Source organism: Biomphalaria glabrata, chromosome 12, assembly GCF_947242115.1.
Source record: "Biomphalaria glabrata chromosome 12, xgBioGlab47.1, whole genome shotgun sequence".
In the NCBI taxonomy this organism is placed as follows: Eukaryota; Metazoa; Mollusca; class Gastropoda; family Planorbidae; genus Biomphalaria; species Biomphalaria glabrata.
Genome location: NC_074722.1, coordinates 35,509,778 through 35,526,706, shown reverse-complemented (window position 1 = coordinate 35,526,706; position 16,929 = coordinate 35,509,778). Strand labels below are relative to the sequence as shown.

Here is a 16,929-nt window from a genome sequence, read left to right as displayed (position 1 = left end):
AGAAAAAAACACATTTTCTTTGCACATTAAACTCATCTAGATCTTGACCAGAACAAACACACTGGCTCTTCACCTTCTTATTTAGAACAACGCTGGCAGAAGAAAAACGCCAGAGAAGAAAAGCAAGGCCCACGACACTAGCTCCAGCTGGAATAACCTGCCCAGAGTGCAGCCGGACATTCCGGGCTCACGTAGGTCTCACCAGCCGCACGAGGAGGCATAAAACCTCAGTGCAAAACCCTCAGCCCCCTGGATTATAAAATGGTCATCGTCGGACCACGATTGACGAACTATATATTCCGATTAAACAAACTGCAGTTTCCTATAAAATACCATGGAGACATTCCCAAGCTTCTTTGCGGTGATCCATAGATCAAGCTATTATAGTACGGATAGTGGATGAGCCATTAGGGAAGCAAAAAGAACTTCCGGTGGGGTGTCATATGGTGTGTGTGTGTGGGGGGGGGGTGCCAAAAGCTAAGGAGTTAGATTGGGCCTACACTTTCAGGAGATGAAAGAAAAAATTACCACTCTGCCACGATCAACCACACAGCTTCTTCAACTCCCCCCACGCTAGCCTAGACTACTTAGGCCTACCTAGCTTGCTCAGTGGTCGGCATATGTCTATGTAGCCTTATGTACGCACGCGCGTGCGTGTTTGTCTGCACTTTTTAAAAATCTAGTTCCGTTGCCTGGTCGTGCGATTTGCACGCTGGACTGTCGTTCAGATTTATCGATGGTCCAGGGTTCAAACCCTGCCCGCTCCCATCCCCCGTCGTCCTGCGGGAGGTTTGGACTAGAAAGTAATTATCTTCAACTTTGAAGGAACATCCGAAACATGTAAAACATTTTACAAACAAACAAGACAGTACTAATTGATCGTGAGAAGGAAAAATGTAGATGTTCTATCAGGGGTGCTCGGCCCTAGGGCCTAGCTATCTAGTCCCGAGATCCCTTGGATAGCGTCATCGGGATGGAGGGGTGAGGCGACGAATGTGAATCTGCCTGAAACCAACACTGAACGATGTTTTCACGAAGGCTTAGGCCTATAATGGGAGAAGCTTATTATTGTCTATAGAGTATAGCCTACTAAGAGACACGTCTTTCATGACATCGAACCCAAAGTAGGCTTAGCCTATATTTAGGCCTACGGTAAAATAATGCGATGTTCACATTACAGGTAGTGTTCTCCACATGAAAGGGCCTTCATCTGTATCTGAAATGGAATACGACAAGGAATTTAAACGCGTACAAAATCACGTCGCAAATAAGAAACGTAAATTAAAAAAAAAAAGCCATTACGCCCCCTCCTTCTCTCAATTTTGTCCAGACGTTGGGCGCCCCGCTTTCTTTCACATTAAAAAAAAAAATAAAATGTTGACTTTATTCTCACCTAACGTAACCATCAACTCTTTAACTGCCTTACGAAATCGCAATTCAAAATACACATGGGAAGACCAGGAAGGGGGGAGGTAACTAAGCTATATTTTAACTAGATCATAGGAAAGGCAACGGAACTAGATAAAAAAAAAATTGCAGACAAACACGCACGCGCGTGCGTACATAAGGCTACATAGACATATGCCGACCACTGAGCAAGCTAGGTAGGCCTAAGTAGTCTAGGCTAGCGTGGTTCTGGCATATATAGGGGCGGTGCATTCAATTTGCGCGAGAAGAGGTGAATGTAGGCCTATATTTGCTCCTGCTAAGTACATCTCCTGCCATACCATTTCACATTTTAGGCATATCAGAAATTAGCTTTTGAAGGGGGGCGTAATCTCAAAATAATCCGAATTTTAATGAGATTCTTAGCCAAGAGGGTGTAATAAAGAGAAAAGAAATCGCCGCCATCTCCTTTTTTTTATTTCCTCAGATTAAAACATCAACCTTAAAGAATAAATAGGCCTACGTGTGTCTTGTGTTTTTATGGAGGGTCACTATTTCAAATCAGATGAAGACTGGGATCTTGAACTTTGGGGTCCTTAAGTCCACCAAAAGCAACTCTGGTAAAAAGTTTGCACGCTATTTCTCCCAAACCCCTTCTCGGATCAAGTTGAAATTTTGAACAATTATTCATTGTCACAGACCAGATTATTTTGTTTCAAAACAGCGATGGAAATTATTCCTTCAGTATTCAGATACTGTTAAATATTCAAGGTTCCGTCCCCTTAGATAATTGAACACGTTATTTCTCCCACACCCATTCTCGTAATAAGTTGAAACTAGACAATTATTTATTGTACCTAAGAACCTAACAATTAATTAATTCCACTCTTTAATGAATATATGAGGGGGATTTTCACCGATGTGTATTCATGATATACACATCTTCTTTTTTGAAGTAACGTCTGTATTATATAAGATAAGATAAGATGATATAGATCTTAAGACCAAATTTAATTTTAAGATGATTATAATATTACATTTGAAAAATTATAAGCCAAACCAGAGACCCTGTGTGGCCAATCAGCTAGTATTTTCCCCCCAAATCATTGAAGCCAGTGTCGGATTTACCAATAGGCAACATAAGCTATAGCTTAGGGTCACCAAGAAGTATTTAGCACTACATATGAAAGGGTCCAATATACTAAATAGCTTAGGGTCACCAAGAAGTATTTAGCACTACATATGAAAGGGTCTGATATCCAAATAGCTTAGGGTCTATTCAAGTCTAAATAGCCACTATCTGGTCTGAGTAGTTTTCAAGATCCGTGTCCTCCCACGAATACTTTGCAATATAATATAAGAGGAATAGTAACAAACAATTTTATTAAATACTTTCTAAAAACAAAGCTGATCTAAGGGAAAGTGCCGCTAATTACTGCCCTTAATCTAAAAATTACAGGTTTTAGCTCCCTTTCCACTAAATAAAACATAATTAGTTACTAAGTACCAAATGCTTAGATAATGGTTAATTTTTTGGATTGATTTGTTTTTTTTGTCGTCGACTATGATTAATTAATTTCAACTTGATGCGAGAATGGGAAGTGGGGAAAAAAACGTGTCAAAGCGAAATAAGGGGATTAAATCTATCTATCTCTCATTAATAGGCACTTATTCCAATAACAAACAAAATAATTAATCACCAACAATTAATTAACTAATTGGTTACTTTTTTTGATTGATTCATGTCATGTAATTGTCATTTTAACTTGATGCAAGAATGGGGAAGAAAACATGTTCAAACTTTTTAACAGACAGACAGACAAACAACGTGAGTTGATATAAGCTTTGTAAAAAGATATAAGGCTTGCACGTAGGGCTACTTAAATGTAACTAACATAGCCTGACAAAGACATATCAAAATTAGTCTTGAGACTTTATGCTAAGAATACTAGACTAACATTGTCATATCTACACTGTCCAGATGGCAGATATATGTCCCAAGTAGACTTGATCTGTAAACTCTTCAAATTGACAGTTCTGAATTTAAGAAAACTCACTCGAACTTTACAAGATAAAGAGGACCTGGCATATTGTTACAATGATTGCTTATAGAATTCAACTTTTGCCTTTTTACAAAGCTTATATCAACTCTCTGTCTGGTAAAAAAGTTTTTACATATTATTTCTCCCACACCAATTCTCGGATCAAGAGTAAATTTTACACAATTATTTCTAGTACTGTACCTGACAAAACAAAAATCAATTAAAAAAAATTAACCAAGTAGTTAATTAGCAATTGGTAATTTTTTTTTTTTTGGTATTGAACAAGGGAGAGAAATAGTACTTGACATAGGTGGTGGCATAAGTTCATTAGTCCCCTTCAAGAGGCTTGATTCTAATTCAAGTCAAACAATTTTAAAAAAAATGCACTTAAAAAGTGACTTCGGTAATATTCACCCAGATACCCCCTTCTTTCCCCCTGCCCTTTCACAACTGGTCCAGACAAGTGATAGGATCATAAGTTCCTAATGTACTGAGAAACCTAAAAGCGTGAAATAGCGCTAATCAAAAACATTGGTTAAAATATTTCTAAACGTACCGATTTATCGTTGTTAGGCTAGATGTACTGGGTAATACAAATTTAATTACATGACTGATCCAAATTAATTAATACAATTACACTGAATGTAAGCTTTGTTTGATTCTAAAAGTATTTTTTAATGCTTTTCATGAGCATTACAGTTGCAATTATTCTTTTTATTCAATTAGGTTTTTAAATAGTGATCTGTTTGATACATGCAGTACAATGGTGTCCTTCCTTGGTTTATTCATTGGCTTCCACCCCCCCCCCTGTTTCTTCGATTTCCTGTTATTCTTAATATAGTTTAGACTAGCACACTTACCCCCTATCTCCCCAACTAGTAGCTATTACATTTGACCTATTCTTAGTGAAAACTGATCTTGCAAAGTCACTCTAGACTCTAAGGAAAAGAACAATCTAGATCTAAAAGAAATCTAAACTAAAAATGTAAAAAAAGACAATTCAAAAACTGTTCAACAAGTTATTTGTTTCATTAGATACAAAGGGAGAACATTTTTAAAAAATGTTGTACTCAATGTATTTGTTTAATTAAAAAAAAGTACAGCCAACAAAACAAGTCATTCGATCAATGACGCCAAATGCAATGTCTAATTAATTATCAAGTGCCTGCTCTCTTTACATAGCCATCCATCAGAACATAAGAAAGGAAAAAAAAACATAATGCACGGTATCCAATGGAGCCAAGACAAAATAAATAATATGAAAACCTTTGCACGCCCGGAGAAGTTGACCTGATCAAGCAACATTGATTCATATTATTACATTTATATAAATAAAAAATGTCAGCACACACAAAAAAACAACAACAGCATTGTGACATTTACTAATAACTCTCACAGAGGAAACATTGCCAGGTAAGCTTAGCCCTAATGTGCCAAAACAATTTGGTGCACGATATACAAACAAAATAGTTCAAGTATATATAAACGTGTGTTTTTGTGTTGTAATAGTACATCATAACTCATTTACACATTCATTGCACTGGTTGATCAAGTTCTTCAATGGTTAATGACAAAAACATTAACCACTGATATAAATAGGCTACACATATTAAAAAACAAAAAATACAACTTTCGGAAATCTTTTTTTTTTGTTACAAAATGAACCACAATTATGCTGGTCCGCAAAACAGTACAGAAGGCAGCAAATTGTTCATGGTCATAAAAGGGTTCAATCTCCCGCAGCATTCTTTGTGTTTTCAAGGTTAGACATTAACAAGACTAATTGAATAACACAAGCTATGCAGCAAAGTTTATGACATATCAAGCTTCCCCAACCCAATTATTGGTCCATACTTAAGAAAATTAAAAAAAAAAAAAAGAAAAAAAAAGTGGAGCATGAAAATATGACATTTCCCCATAATTGTCCCGATGAATAACTTTAACGCTATGGCGTTTTAAACCAAGGTTAAAATTATTTCAGCATCTCTTTTGGTGTAAATCAAAATCTGCCTTTCATCCAGTTAAAGCTAGTTGTATAAAATAAACATTTTAGGTATTGTAAAAAAACAAACCCACCTGATTTGAACATTTCAAAATGTATCAAAGTTAAACTCAAAACAACTTAGGATCCTGTTAAACATTACATTAAGGTAGAAAGGAAACTTGTCTTTACCATCTCACACACCATCATCCAAAATACAATAAAATATTATGTTAGCATAAACCAAAACAGGTTTGAATTCAAGTCTTGCAGCTGAGAATGAGGAAGTTCAATCCAGTACCAGGTAATGAAAAATCCAACAGCTTAGCACACTGTACCCTTGGATAATGAAAATACAACAGCTTAGCATACTGTATCCTTGGTTAATGAAAATCCGACAGCTTAGCATATTGTACCCTCAATGACCATATGCAAATACAAAATGTGAACAAAGCAACTACTACTTCTGACTACTCTACAGACAACTAAGTTTTCAGAGAGTTTCATTTTGACAGTTTCCAATCATGAGTTCAAATCAAATGTGCATCAACAAAAAGAAGAAGAAAACCAAAAAAAAATGTAAACGAAAGACACATCATCACATCAGTTTTTCTCTAACTAATCCATTTCTTGAGTTAAGACTTAGATTGTGCTACCACTGCTGAGATTGAAACAACTCTTAAATAAATTAGTTTTACTTTGCACATTCAAGTCATACAAAAATAACATCTTTAAAAAAAAATAGATGTGTGCCATTAATAACCCCATGAGAAACTTGAGTAGAAATTTCTGTTTCACTGCGACTGCAAAGAAACAAAGCTGGAAAGGAGAAGAAAACCTGCGGTGAATGGAAGACACACGCCCTTATCATTGTCCAGTAGGTTCCATCTCCTCGGAACCATCTTTAGTTTCCATAACATTATCATTACCTTGCAGGTCGCTTAGATCATCGACCAACATTTGTTCAGCTACAATAGCTACGTGGCTGTTGTCCACGTGAACCTTAAGAGGGGTCAAAGGTGATGGTAAATTACTATTTTGACCTGAATACGCAATATCAGGATCTACTTTGACTTTGCGAGGCCTGATAATCAGTGGTGTCCTCTCCTTGGCTTCGTCAACTTTCTTGATAAAGTTTTCCTTGAACTCGTTCATGTCAGCTTGAAGCTGAAGCACCTCCGCCATGACCTTTTCCTGGCGCTGTCGGAGCTCGGCCAACACTTTCAGGTTGTCATACATCATCTGCAAACCTTTGCATATCTGCTCATTCCCAGAGCCTGGAGGGACAGCTTCCCCAGACATGTAACGCTCAAAGTCTGTGTTGCTGATGTTCAGAGATTCTGCGTTGATACTTTCCACAAACGAGACAGCGCAACACTAGAAACAAAAATTTCAAACACAAATATCAAATAACGTATAAATAACTTAATAAATCCCAATTAAATAGATTTTTTACAGAGCAAGCATATTTTAGAAATAAAAATGAAGTGATAAATATAGTAGATATAAATTTAAAAATAAACTAATGTCTTTTAAGTTTCTCACGGGGGTTAATGTCTTTTAGAACAAGTGTTAGACAAAATCCCTACATTAAAAATATTTCAGATTGACAAAGAGTCAACATTTCTTATTCTAGGTTTGTAGTTCAAAGTAAAAGCAGATGATAGCTGTACTCTACGTGTGCAAGTCATTAACTCACTGGTGATCTCTATATTATTATATACATTATTGGACATGCAAAAGAATGTTAACATTTAAAAAAATGGCAATGTCTTCCATTCTGAAGACAGGATGATTGCAGAGTTTCACATGGCTACCCACCCTATTGCGACCTGCCTATTTTAAACAAACATTTAAATGAACAATTTTTGTCAAAGAGATGAGCTGGAGAATCACACGATAGATTTGCTGTTTGATTGCAGGCTTTTGAAAATATAATTTCAGAGAGACAGAGACACACCCAACTCCCCGGCCTAAAAAAAAAAGTCTTTAGTACGAGGGAAGAAATTAAGAATTTTAACCTAGCTATAATAAGATACACCCAACTCCCGGCCAAGAAAAGTCTATAGTACGAGGGAAGAAATTAAGAATTTTAATCTAAGTTCTGAAAGCATTAGAAACCCGCTCACAAGGCCAACTCAGATTGCACGGGGATTTAAAAGTTTAATGGGAATTTATCTTAAAAATAACATTACATGAAGGGAAAATAAAGAAACAAACCAACAAAAGACTGGATGACATTACATAATAGACCGGCCCATATTCTGAAAGTTCCCAAAGTATGTCAGAAAACTGTCACAGATGACAAACAGTGATTGCGTTTGTCCTCCGTGGCGCACCATTTAAAGATATTTGGTTGCTCTCACCAGATTTGTAAAATAATATCCTTCCTCCCCGCTCATGAGACGTGTTGGGTTGGCAAATCTTGTAATGTATTGAATATTAGACTGCAATAGTGGAGGGTTCGCTTTTAACACAATGTAGATCAAGGCAGGCAGAAATTCGTCAGCGCTGGCTGGCCCCTGTTTTGATTTCCGCAGGACTTCAAATATGTGTTTGCTACAGCTGACTATGCACTGAAGTTTGTCCTGGGTGGCTCTTTTAGAATCCAGCTCAATAATATCTGCAAGAACATTTACCAATACAAGAACATTGACCAATACAAGAACATTGACCAATACAAGAACATTGACCAATACAAGAACATTGACCAATACAAGAACATTGACCAATACAAGAACATTGACCAATACAAGAACATTGACCATTGACCAATACAAGAACATTGACCAATACAAGAACATTGACCAATACAAGAACATTGACCAATACAAGAACATTGGGAATAATCTGAAGTGTCAGGGAGTGTATGTGTTTCTAATGCCACCATGAGTAAAGGTGGGTGGATTGTTTGGCTTTATAGTCTGAATAGATTCTAATGAAATCAAGAGGTGGTCTGTCGTAGTTCAGCTTATAAATAGAGGTGTAAAAGTTGAAGAAGGGAGAACGAGTGAGAGCTTGTGAAAGAACGATGTGTATTTTTCAAATTGAGTTATAAATATCTTGTTCAAAGTATTATTTTTAATGTGTGTTTCTACATACATCTATATTTGAAAGCTGTGCATTCAACTAAAAGTTATATTCAAATTTGTTTCAAATGAAGTCTGTTCAAGTTTAGTTCAAGTTCTACATTAAGAATATAACACGCCAACATTAGTTTAGTTTTACTAGCTGTTTGGAGCTACAAACTTGCTACCAAGTATTGACCTGTTCTTCAAATGCATTCCCATGGGAGCTCTTTGATTACTAGATATACAGACGATGCTGGAACTGCAAGGTGATTACAGACTTGTAATACTACATGTAATTTCAGCATCATATCTGTAGATCTGACAAGACAATTAAAATCCCTGACTAATCTTTGTCCATCAGGTGTGACAAGCTGCAACCCAACTCTTTGTGCTTAGATATATGTTATATTAAGTTGTTGACAGAAATTGGAGGTTTGGTAGCACGATTTTCTACTGTTCAAAATTTCAAAACAGATTTTTATGAGTTTCCTTTGAAGTTTAAATAAGATTCTTTTGAAGCCTAAAAGTATGTTTACTGAGTTGTGTAAAGTGAAATGACTAATCTTGTGTAAAGTCTAATGACTAGTCTTGTGTAAAGTGAAATGACTAGTCTTGTGTAAAGTGAAATGACTAGTCGGGTTGTGTAAAGTGAAATGACTAGTCTTGTTGTGTAAAGTGAAAGGACTAATCGTGTTGTGTAAAGTAAAATGACTAATCGTGTTGTGTAAAGTAAAATGACTAGTCGGGTTGTGTAAAGTGAAATGTCTTAAAGATTAACAGCCTGAAAACATAATGAAAGATTGACTAGCATTATGATCTGTCGCACTAATTGTACATTTTTATTTCAAATATATATTGAGGGCAAAATTCTTGTTGATTTAACTCAATTCCTCTTGGTCTTTGCTAATCTAACTAAATAGCAACAAATCTTTTCCCTGCTTTAGAGACCAGACAAATGCTAGGTGGTCACTTTTACGAAAGAAAATGTAGATGGCATCACAGACCTGTTATTGCACTGTCCAGTTCATGTCTGATTGCAGGATCATTTTCATTTATGAGCGTGTCTAATTGAGGTGCTCTAATCCAGTGGAGACTCCTTATCCGGTTCTGTATAGCAAGATCTCTCTCCTCATCATTGGTGGAGGGATGACAAAAGATGGACGGGTAAAGACGAGTCAATATATAGCGCTCGGCAAAATCCATCACCTTGTCAATCACTTCTGAAGTAAAACCTGCAAGTGAAAATCAAGAATACAAAAAAATATTTTCTATTGAAAACAAAATAAATAATACTAAAACATACTGTAGAACTGCACATGACTTTTTGATTAATAATAATTGATAATTAATATTATCAATATTAAAATTAATAGTGTCTGGGTGCCTTCAATACTGTTCAAATATATTCAAAGGATCATTTAAGCCCAGAAAAAATATTTAGTTTAACATAGATCTCGGCCCGGGCATGATGTAAAAAAAGCACAGAATGGAGAGATAATGGCCTTCCATGGGTTGTAGTGTCATTGGGATGGATGGATAGATCAAGCCAATCAAAACCACACTAGGCTTACTAGAATATGGACCATCTGGCAAGGTTCAAGCAAGGACTGTAACTTTTACCTCAAAAAAAAAATGTTTAGTATATTACCAGGTATTTGATATGCATACCAACTTTGATGAATAGTGGAAATAAACAAAATACTCCTATGCTCCCCAATTGACCCCCTTAAAATGAAACAAAACAATGCTAACAAACAATTTTTTAGGCCACTAATATACAATGGAGAGAGAGAGAATAAGTACAGTGTAGAGAATATAAATAGTATTTATCTAAGTTATTATGTTGTTCTACCTTGCCAAATGTTTCGTAAACTGAAAATAATTTTAGAATTTAAAAGAGCCACTTGGATGACCAAATGCACAGCTGTTAGATCAACACAACATGATCCCTTAACAATTATATCGGTGGAAATCAAGATCAAATCTTAGTTGCTTTCTGTTTAGTACCCATGTCTCAGATCCATATAGAAGAATTCAGATAACCACCATCAGGTAGGTAATGATTTTTGTAGGCAAGCGTAGTAAGGCACCTAAAAGCACGATTAGCCCTGGCTAGATAGCTATTAACTTCTCTTAAAAGTGTTGCGACAATTGATACTATGCTTCCCAGATATGTGAATTGGTCTACCAACTACTAAATTGCCTCCAGCTTGAGCTGAGCATTTTGATTGGCTTGCGCAGGTCTATACCACTCTTTACACTAAATGCTGTCCACAGTGGCACAGAAGTCTGAGATGGCTGTGTACAACAGATTACCATAGGTTTTAGTTTGTAGTTTTCATCTAAACTGGTTGCCGACTAAGACTACAGAGCCCAGTTATCACAATAACAAAATAGCTTTTGACATTTTTGTGTCTGGCATATATATATATATATTTCAAAATGTTTTCATTTAGATGGCATTAAAAAAAATTAAATTAATCAAATAATAAACATATTGCCCTTACCTTTAAATACAGGCTGACTGTTGAGTTTGTCATTTAAGCTTGTATAAAAGTCTTGGACCATCTCGGACAAATCCTCAATGGAAAACTCCTGGTTATGCTGAACACGTTCTATGAAACCTCGGACCTAAAGTCAATTGAAATAAAATAATCAGTGAAAATATTAAGATTGTGATGTGCCATTAGGCGCTCTCTATTCCCGTTGTTTTATTTTTCTGCTATTGTAAATTGCTGTATTTTTCTGTAAAGTAAATATGTTTGTCAATGCAGACAAATAAATGTGTAAAAATGAATTCTCTAATTGAATAATTGTGTGATAAGCTTTTAATTTTCTTTTCCATGTGTGGTTGCAATGGAGATACTAAAATCTGATCAACTAGTGTCACTAACCAGCTTGGAAATTTCTAATGCTGCTGGCTTTCTTTTGATGGACTTTAAAAACTCAGCGAATTCTGTTCCGATTTTTTGGCTCTCAGCACTAATGCGGCGTGGTTCTTTGACAAGAGGCTGATTATCTGAAGGAAGCAAAAATTTAGATGGTTATTAATTCAGACGGATTATTATAATTTTTTGAGTTACAATGAACAACAAAACAATGAAATATCAACTATCATTATTATGCGTTTTAGAATAAAAGTGTTCTAATCTTTATTTAAATTGGTTGAATTGATTATCCATTTTTAGTGTTTTTAATACTTAAATATGTTTATATTAATTGTAGGTTCCCATTTATCTGTGTATTCAAAAAAAAAATAAGTGTATGCTGTGGACTATTTTAAATGAATGTATCCTAACTCTACTGGGTGTTGTCTTACCTTTATTGGGAGTTTTCCTAAGGAAAGACTTGAAAGTATTGCTGCGCTTGTTCACTTGCTGGGTTTTTTTCTCCTCAAATTTTGAGAATGAGGCTCTAACATCAGCTAATTGTGGTCCCCTAAAAAAAAATTTACAAATATGAAAATTTACAAAAAGGCAGTGTAACAGGAACTCTAAAATTACTAAAGTGTTCATGACTGAATGAAAGTACAACTGATGGTAACTTTAGATAATGTCTGATACACAATATAAGCAATTTTGCTCAAGAATAGATCATGCCAATAGATTCATTAATTGAACTGAGCACACCACTTGTTTATCAACGGTGGTCATAGATTTTGGTTATGAATCAGTTCACCTGCAGTAGTTGTACTGACCACACCAATTCCCCTGGAAGGGTTGAAACGACATTAACATCTCTCAAATAGTAATCACAAAATTAATTCAAAACTGATCTTCTACCTCGGTGGTTGAAAAAAAAAAATTAACACTAAACCCAAAAGCAAATTGCAAGAGACTTAGTTTGAAAATTGTTTAGAGTAAGAAAGTTGATGCAATGCTTATAGAAAGCTGGCACAAAGAAGATAATTTGATTTAAACTTGTTTTAACTCTTTCTCTCCTAATTGATGATGCCAACGTTGATTTGACTATCTTTAAATTTAACTGGTTTTTGGATTTACAAACTAAAATTTGTGTTGTGTAAAAAGAGCATGCATTCTCCTATAATATAATAATTCAATACAAATATAACATTTGCTGATGACAAACAAAAAGTTATTGAAGTTTAATCATAACAGGATAGTGAAATACAAATGAGCAAAATGAATAATAATAAAATACTATTGGAACAAAAAAAAATAATTAAGGAAAGAGTTAATCTCAAAAATTTTTTTACTCTAAACACATTTTTTGCAACAGAAAAGCCTCCTACAAAAATAGTAATATTCCTTTTAACAAGACCCTGTTGAACAAAATAGAAATTAATGGTTTATTGTTTGTTTTTAAACTTAGTAATTTACTATTGGTGTATATGCATATGTACCTATGCAGGTATTTAATCTGAATTTGTGCTCACAAGAGGATTTTTTTTTTACTAAGTAAATAACATCTCATGATCATTTTCACTTCCCATTTTCCTAAAGAAAACTTTCAAACAAAATTTTCATAAACTAAATATATAAAATAGTATTCTAAGTAATATACATTTTAAAAGATTTACTTTTTCAAGATGGGAGAAATCTGAGAGGCTTCCTTGGCAGCGTCATGTTGCATCTGAGCTTTATGTGCTGTCTGATACACCTCTCTATAACATTTGCTGCAGAATCCTTGCCAGGCAGGGTTGCCATAAAAGCCACAGCCATTTTTACACAACAAATCTGTTTCATCTATGTGGAATGTTTTCTTTTTGTTTTGTGCACTCGTAGCCATTGTACACAGCCAAGTTTATAAAACTGTTTGGCTAGCAAGTTAAAAATAGTTTCATTTTTTTTTTTTGTGGCTGATTTTACTTCAGAAAATACTTAACATCACAGGTCTGAAAAACAGAAAGAGTATAGAAAATAATGAAGATGTGTGAACATTTTACAAATTTTAAGTTTTATGTTTTGTCAAGTACTCGAGTGTGATGTGAAGTTAAACCTAAGCTTCCAGTAAGTTGTAACATCATCTGGAACAGGGAATGTTTCTGAGGTATATATCATGGCAACCCGTGATATAGACCTATGTGGGCGAGAACACTAGATCTAAGATGATGTGATAATCTATCATCAGACTGCATTATTGATCCTTACTGGAAATTTGTTGTGATTTCAAGGACACTTTTTTCTCTCTTTTATTTGAAAACAACAACAAAAATTCCACACACACCACACAGATATGTTGCATTGAGTGATTTCCCCAAGACGTCTTCATCTTTTTCATGTATACATAGTTCTAAGTTTAAGTAAGGTCTAAACAAGTTTAAATTTTTGAAATAGTTTTGAGTTTTTGTATTGTTCAGTTCTCGTCTTATTTAATAGACAGATATCCATCACTTCACATTACACTACTAATCTTAAAACATTTTCTACAGATTTTAAATTTTACACTTAGTTTACAGATACAAACAAGTTTTAATTTTTTGAATAGTTTTGAGTTTTTGAATGAGTCTTTGTACCGTTCGGTTTTCGACTTATTTAACACACATTTCGCATTACACTACTAATCTCAAATACTTTCTACAGATTTTTAGTTTTACTTTTAGTTTACAGCTTACTAGATAATTAGTATGATTCTAGCCACGAGCTCAGGATCATGATCATCTTGACATATAGATCTACTGATTTACTCTAAGATCTACTACTAGCTATATAGATCTATACTTTTAAGTATAACTAAAAAATAAACACCCTTAGGCTATAATTTTTACATTTTACCATCACAAAGGATCACAAAAAAAAAAAAAAAAAGACAAAAGAACTCCTTTGTTCCCCTGACAATCAAATCATTAAACACTAACGCATATTTAGATCTATTATTCTAGAACTATGAACATTTCATTTTTACATGTAGATCTAATTCAATTGTAATGTTTGAATGTAAACAAAGATACTATAATTCTAATTATTTCTCTATCTAGATCTAGATTCTATCATCTGCTGTATTAAATGCTATTACAGCTATACTAGTAGATCTAGATCTAAATAATACTACGCCCGTTTCTTTGTTCCCAGGCTGCAGGATCACTCCTTCTTTTCTTTTTTATTTTAATTAAAGGACCCCATTTTAATCCCTAACATACTTTTTTTTAGCTAGTAAATTAGTGTGTATCTGTTACAATGAAATTTTAAGCCTTGCTCTTTCTCTCGCTTGAAAAAAAAAAAGGATTGGTTTTGTCTAAAAGGAAGTAGAAATGACGTTAGGCATATTAATAAGTAGACTTAAGGAAAAAGAAAAATACTGCTTTTGAAATAAATTCTATTTTTAAAAAATAAGGCTTTAAGTGTAGACTGCTGCATTTTGTGAAATACCAAAAATTAAATACAAAGGTTTGATAGAAAGCTTGCAGTTTTTCGCCAATAGCAGTCCTCAGGTTGTGAATCTGGCAAAAAATGTTCTTAGTAAGAATACCTAGGAGGTACCTAGGAACCTGTGTATGAAATTTGATGCGGATAATTGCACAACAGTTTAATAGATTTCGTGATCAATGAATCAGTGGTATTTTCGCTTATACATAGTGGATTACAGACAATTATTAATTTTATAGACTAGGTCTTTCTAGGAAAAATTTTCACTCATCTAGACTATTCTAGACTAATAATAGTTTAGTAGGCTACGACACTTACACTACTTACAGTAGAGTTAGAATCTAGATTCTAGATCTATAATCTATGTTACACTATGTCCTATGTATATATATATTAAATATATAATATATATGTATGTTGTATATTTAATTAATATTATAGAATAGATCTATTTAATTTATAATTTAGTCTATAATTAGATCTAGTATTATTATTTATAAATAAATTTAAAACATATACATTTTGACATTTCTCACATTTACAACAATACATGACTATGAATGTGATTATTGACATTAATTTTTTAATTTAGTACTACAGACTAGGTCTAGGGGGGTAGTAGTCTAGAGTCTAGAGTTAGAGTCTAGACTGTCTAGAGTCTAGAACAGATTCTAGACTAGGATTAGAGTATCATTATGTAATATTATTTTATATATATTCTAGATCTAGAATCTAGTCTAGTCTCAAGTCTAGCCTAGCCCTAGGCTTCCCTAGACTTAAAATAAAGTTTAACTTAAACTACTTAAAGACTTAATTGATGACTTAAACTAGATTACTAGATCTATATTATCAAACACTTTTTACTTTTACTTTACTAGCACAGATTAGATTTCTATATGATCTATATCTAGAAGTTCGATTAATAGTCTATATTATATCTAGAGATCTAGATCTATAGAATATAAAACTAACCACCAAGTAGATCTAGATAGAATAGATCTAGTCAATCTAGATTTCGTACAACACACAATGACAATAGTAGTCTCATGATCAACATCAACAAACCTTGATAACTTGGCCAGGTACAAGTAGATTTAGATACGATTTAAAAAAAAAAAAAAAAAAGGGTTAATTAATATAGACTAATATCTAGAGTAGATCTAGAGGAAAGATCTAGGACAAATATTAAAACAAGGAACATAAAAATTTATTTAAAAAAAAATAAATAAAAAAAGATAAGTCCTCTTTACGAAGCTGATGACTTCTTGTATTTTGCCCTTAATAATAGCAGAACATTTTCCTCCCCTCCCCCCCCCCCAAAAAAAGTTTAGAGCACGTATTTATCTACTCAGAGTAGATCTAATAAGGCTTGTCTTCGAGGTCGAAAATTAATGAGGAATGCAGTATTTTCCTTGGCAACGCAGCCCCTGCTGTAACCTACATATTTTGCTACACGTAGAGCAGGCATAACCATTGTCAGCAGATGGTCGATTTAGATTTTCTTTTCGCTGTCTACGCCTGTCCTCGGCATCGAATTTTCTTCAAATGTGTATCCCGCGGCCTTTGAAAGTGACTTCCATCTGTCCTGATATAACTATAACATTAAAGCATATAATACTTGATGTCTCCGTGTTAGTGTGGTATGCGTAGGCGCTCTGGAGTGTCGTCTCAATGGTCCGGGGTTCGACTCCTGCCTGTCGCAAGCTATCCTCACAGGTCGTCCTGTGGGAGTTTTGGACTAGTATATAATCATATGGATATAATATTATAATATTCAATTTTAAAGGAACATGCAAAACTAAAATAGTAAAACAAAAAAAACAAAACTTGAAGATAAAGAAACGTGAAAAGTTCTTCGAAACAGACACACTTAAATTAATTCATATTATTCACATTCAAGGGATAAGAAGGTCACTCAACAAACTATACTACTCATTGGCAGCTCGTTTTTAAGCTTGTGTCCAAACGAATTCTTTGTTAACGTTTTTATCTCCAGCCTTATTCAACGTGATATTTGGGCGCCTCTGAGTCCACCCAGCTCTTATGGGTACCTGACATTAGTTGGGGAAAAGTAAAGGCGGTTGCCCGTTGTGCTGGCCACATGACACCCTCGTAAACCGTAT

General features: G+C 34.4%; 1 protein-coding gene across 1 annotated transcript; it reads right to left on the bottom strand.

The window, feature by feature from the left end:
- Nucleotides 1-4,447: 4,447 nt before the first annotated feature.
- Nucleotides 4,448-15,902, bottom strand: LOC106064044 (rab5 GDP/GTP exchange factor-like). The gene is made up of 8 exons (XM_056006249.1): nucleotides 15,779-15,902; nucleotides 13,021-13,335; nucleotides 11,800-11,918; nucleotides 11,375-11,499; nucleotides 10,988-11,111; nucleotides 9,485-9,712; nucleotides 7,776-8,032; nucleotides 4,448-6,786 (listed from the first exon to the last, which is right to left on the bottom strand). The coding sequence occupies exons 2-8, from the start codon at nucleotides 13,227-13,229 to the stop codon at nucleotides 6,277-6,279; spliced, it is 1,572 nt and encodes a 523-aa protein (XP_055862224.1). The 5' UTR covers nucleotides 13,230-13,335; nucleotides 15,779-15,902; the 3' UTR covers nucleotides 4,448-6,276.
- Between the last annotated feature and the right edge of the window lie 1,027 nt (nucleotides 15,903-16,929).

Bases quoted from the DNA above. Each gene is read 5' to 3' on its own strand.
- LOC106064044 (XM_056006249.1), bottom strand. From the start codon at position 13,229: ATGGCTACGAGTGCACAAAACAAAAAGAAAACATTCCACATAGATGAA. The intron at 11,500-11,799 runs GTAAGACAACAC...TGCTTCCTTCAG, and splicing joins TAGGAAAACTCCCAATAAAG to ATAATCAGCCTCTTGTCAAA. The intron at 6,787-7,775 runs GTGAGAGCAACC...TTTTGTTTCTAG, and splicing joins GATATTATTTTACAAATCTG to TGTTGCGCTGTCTCGTTTGT.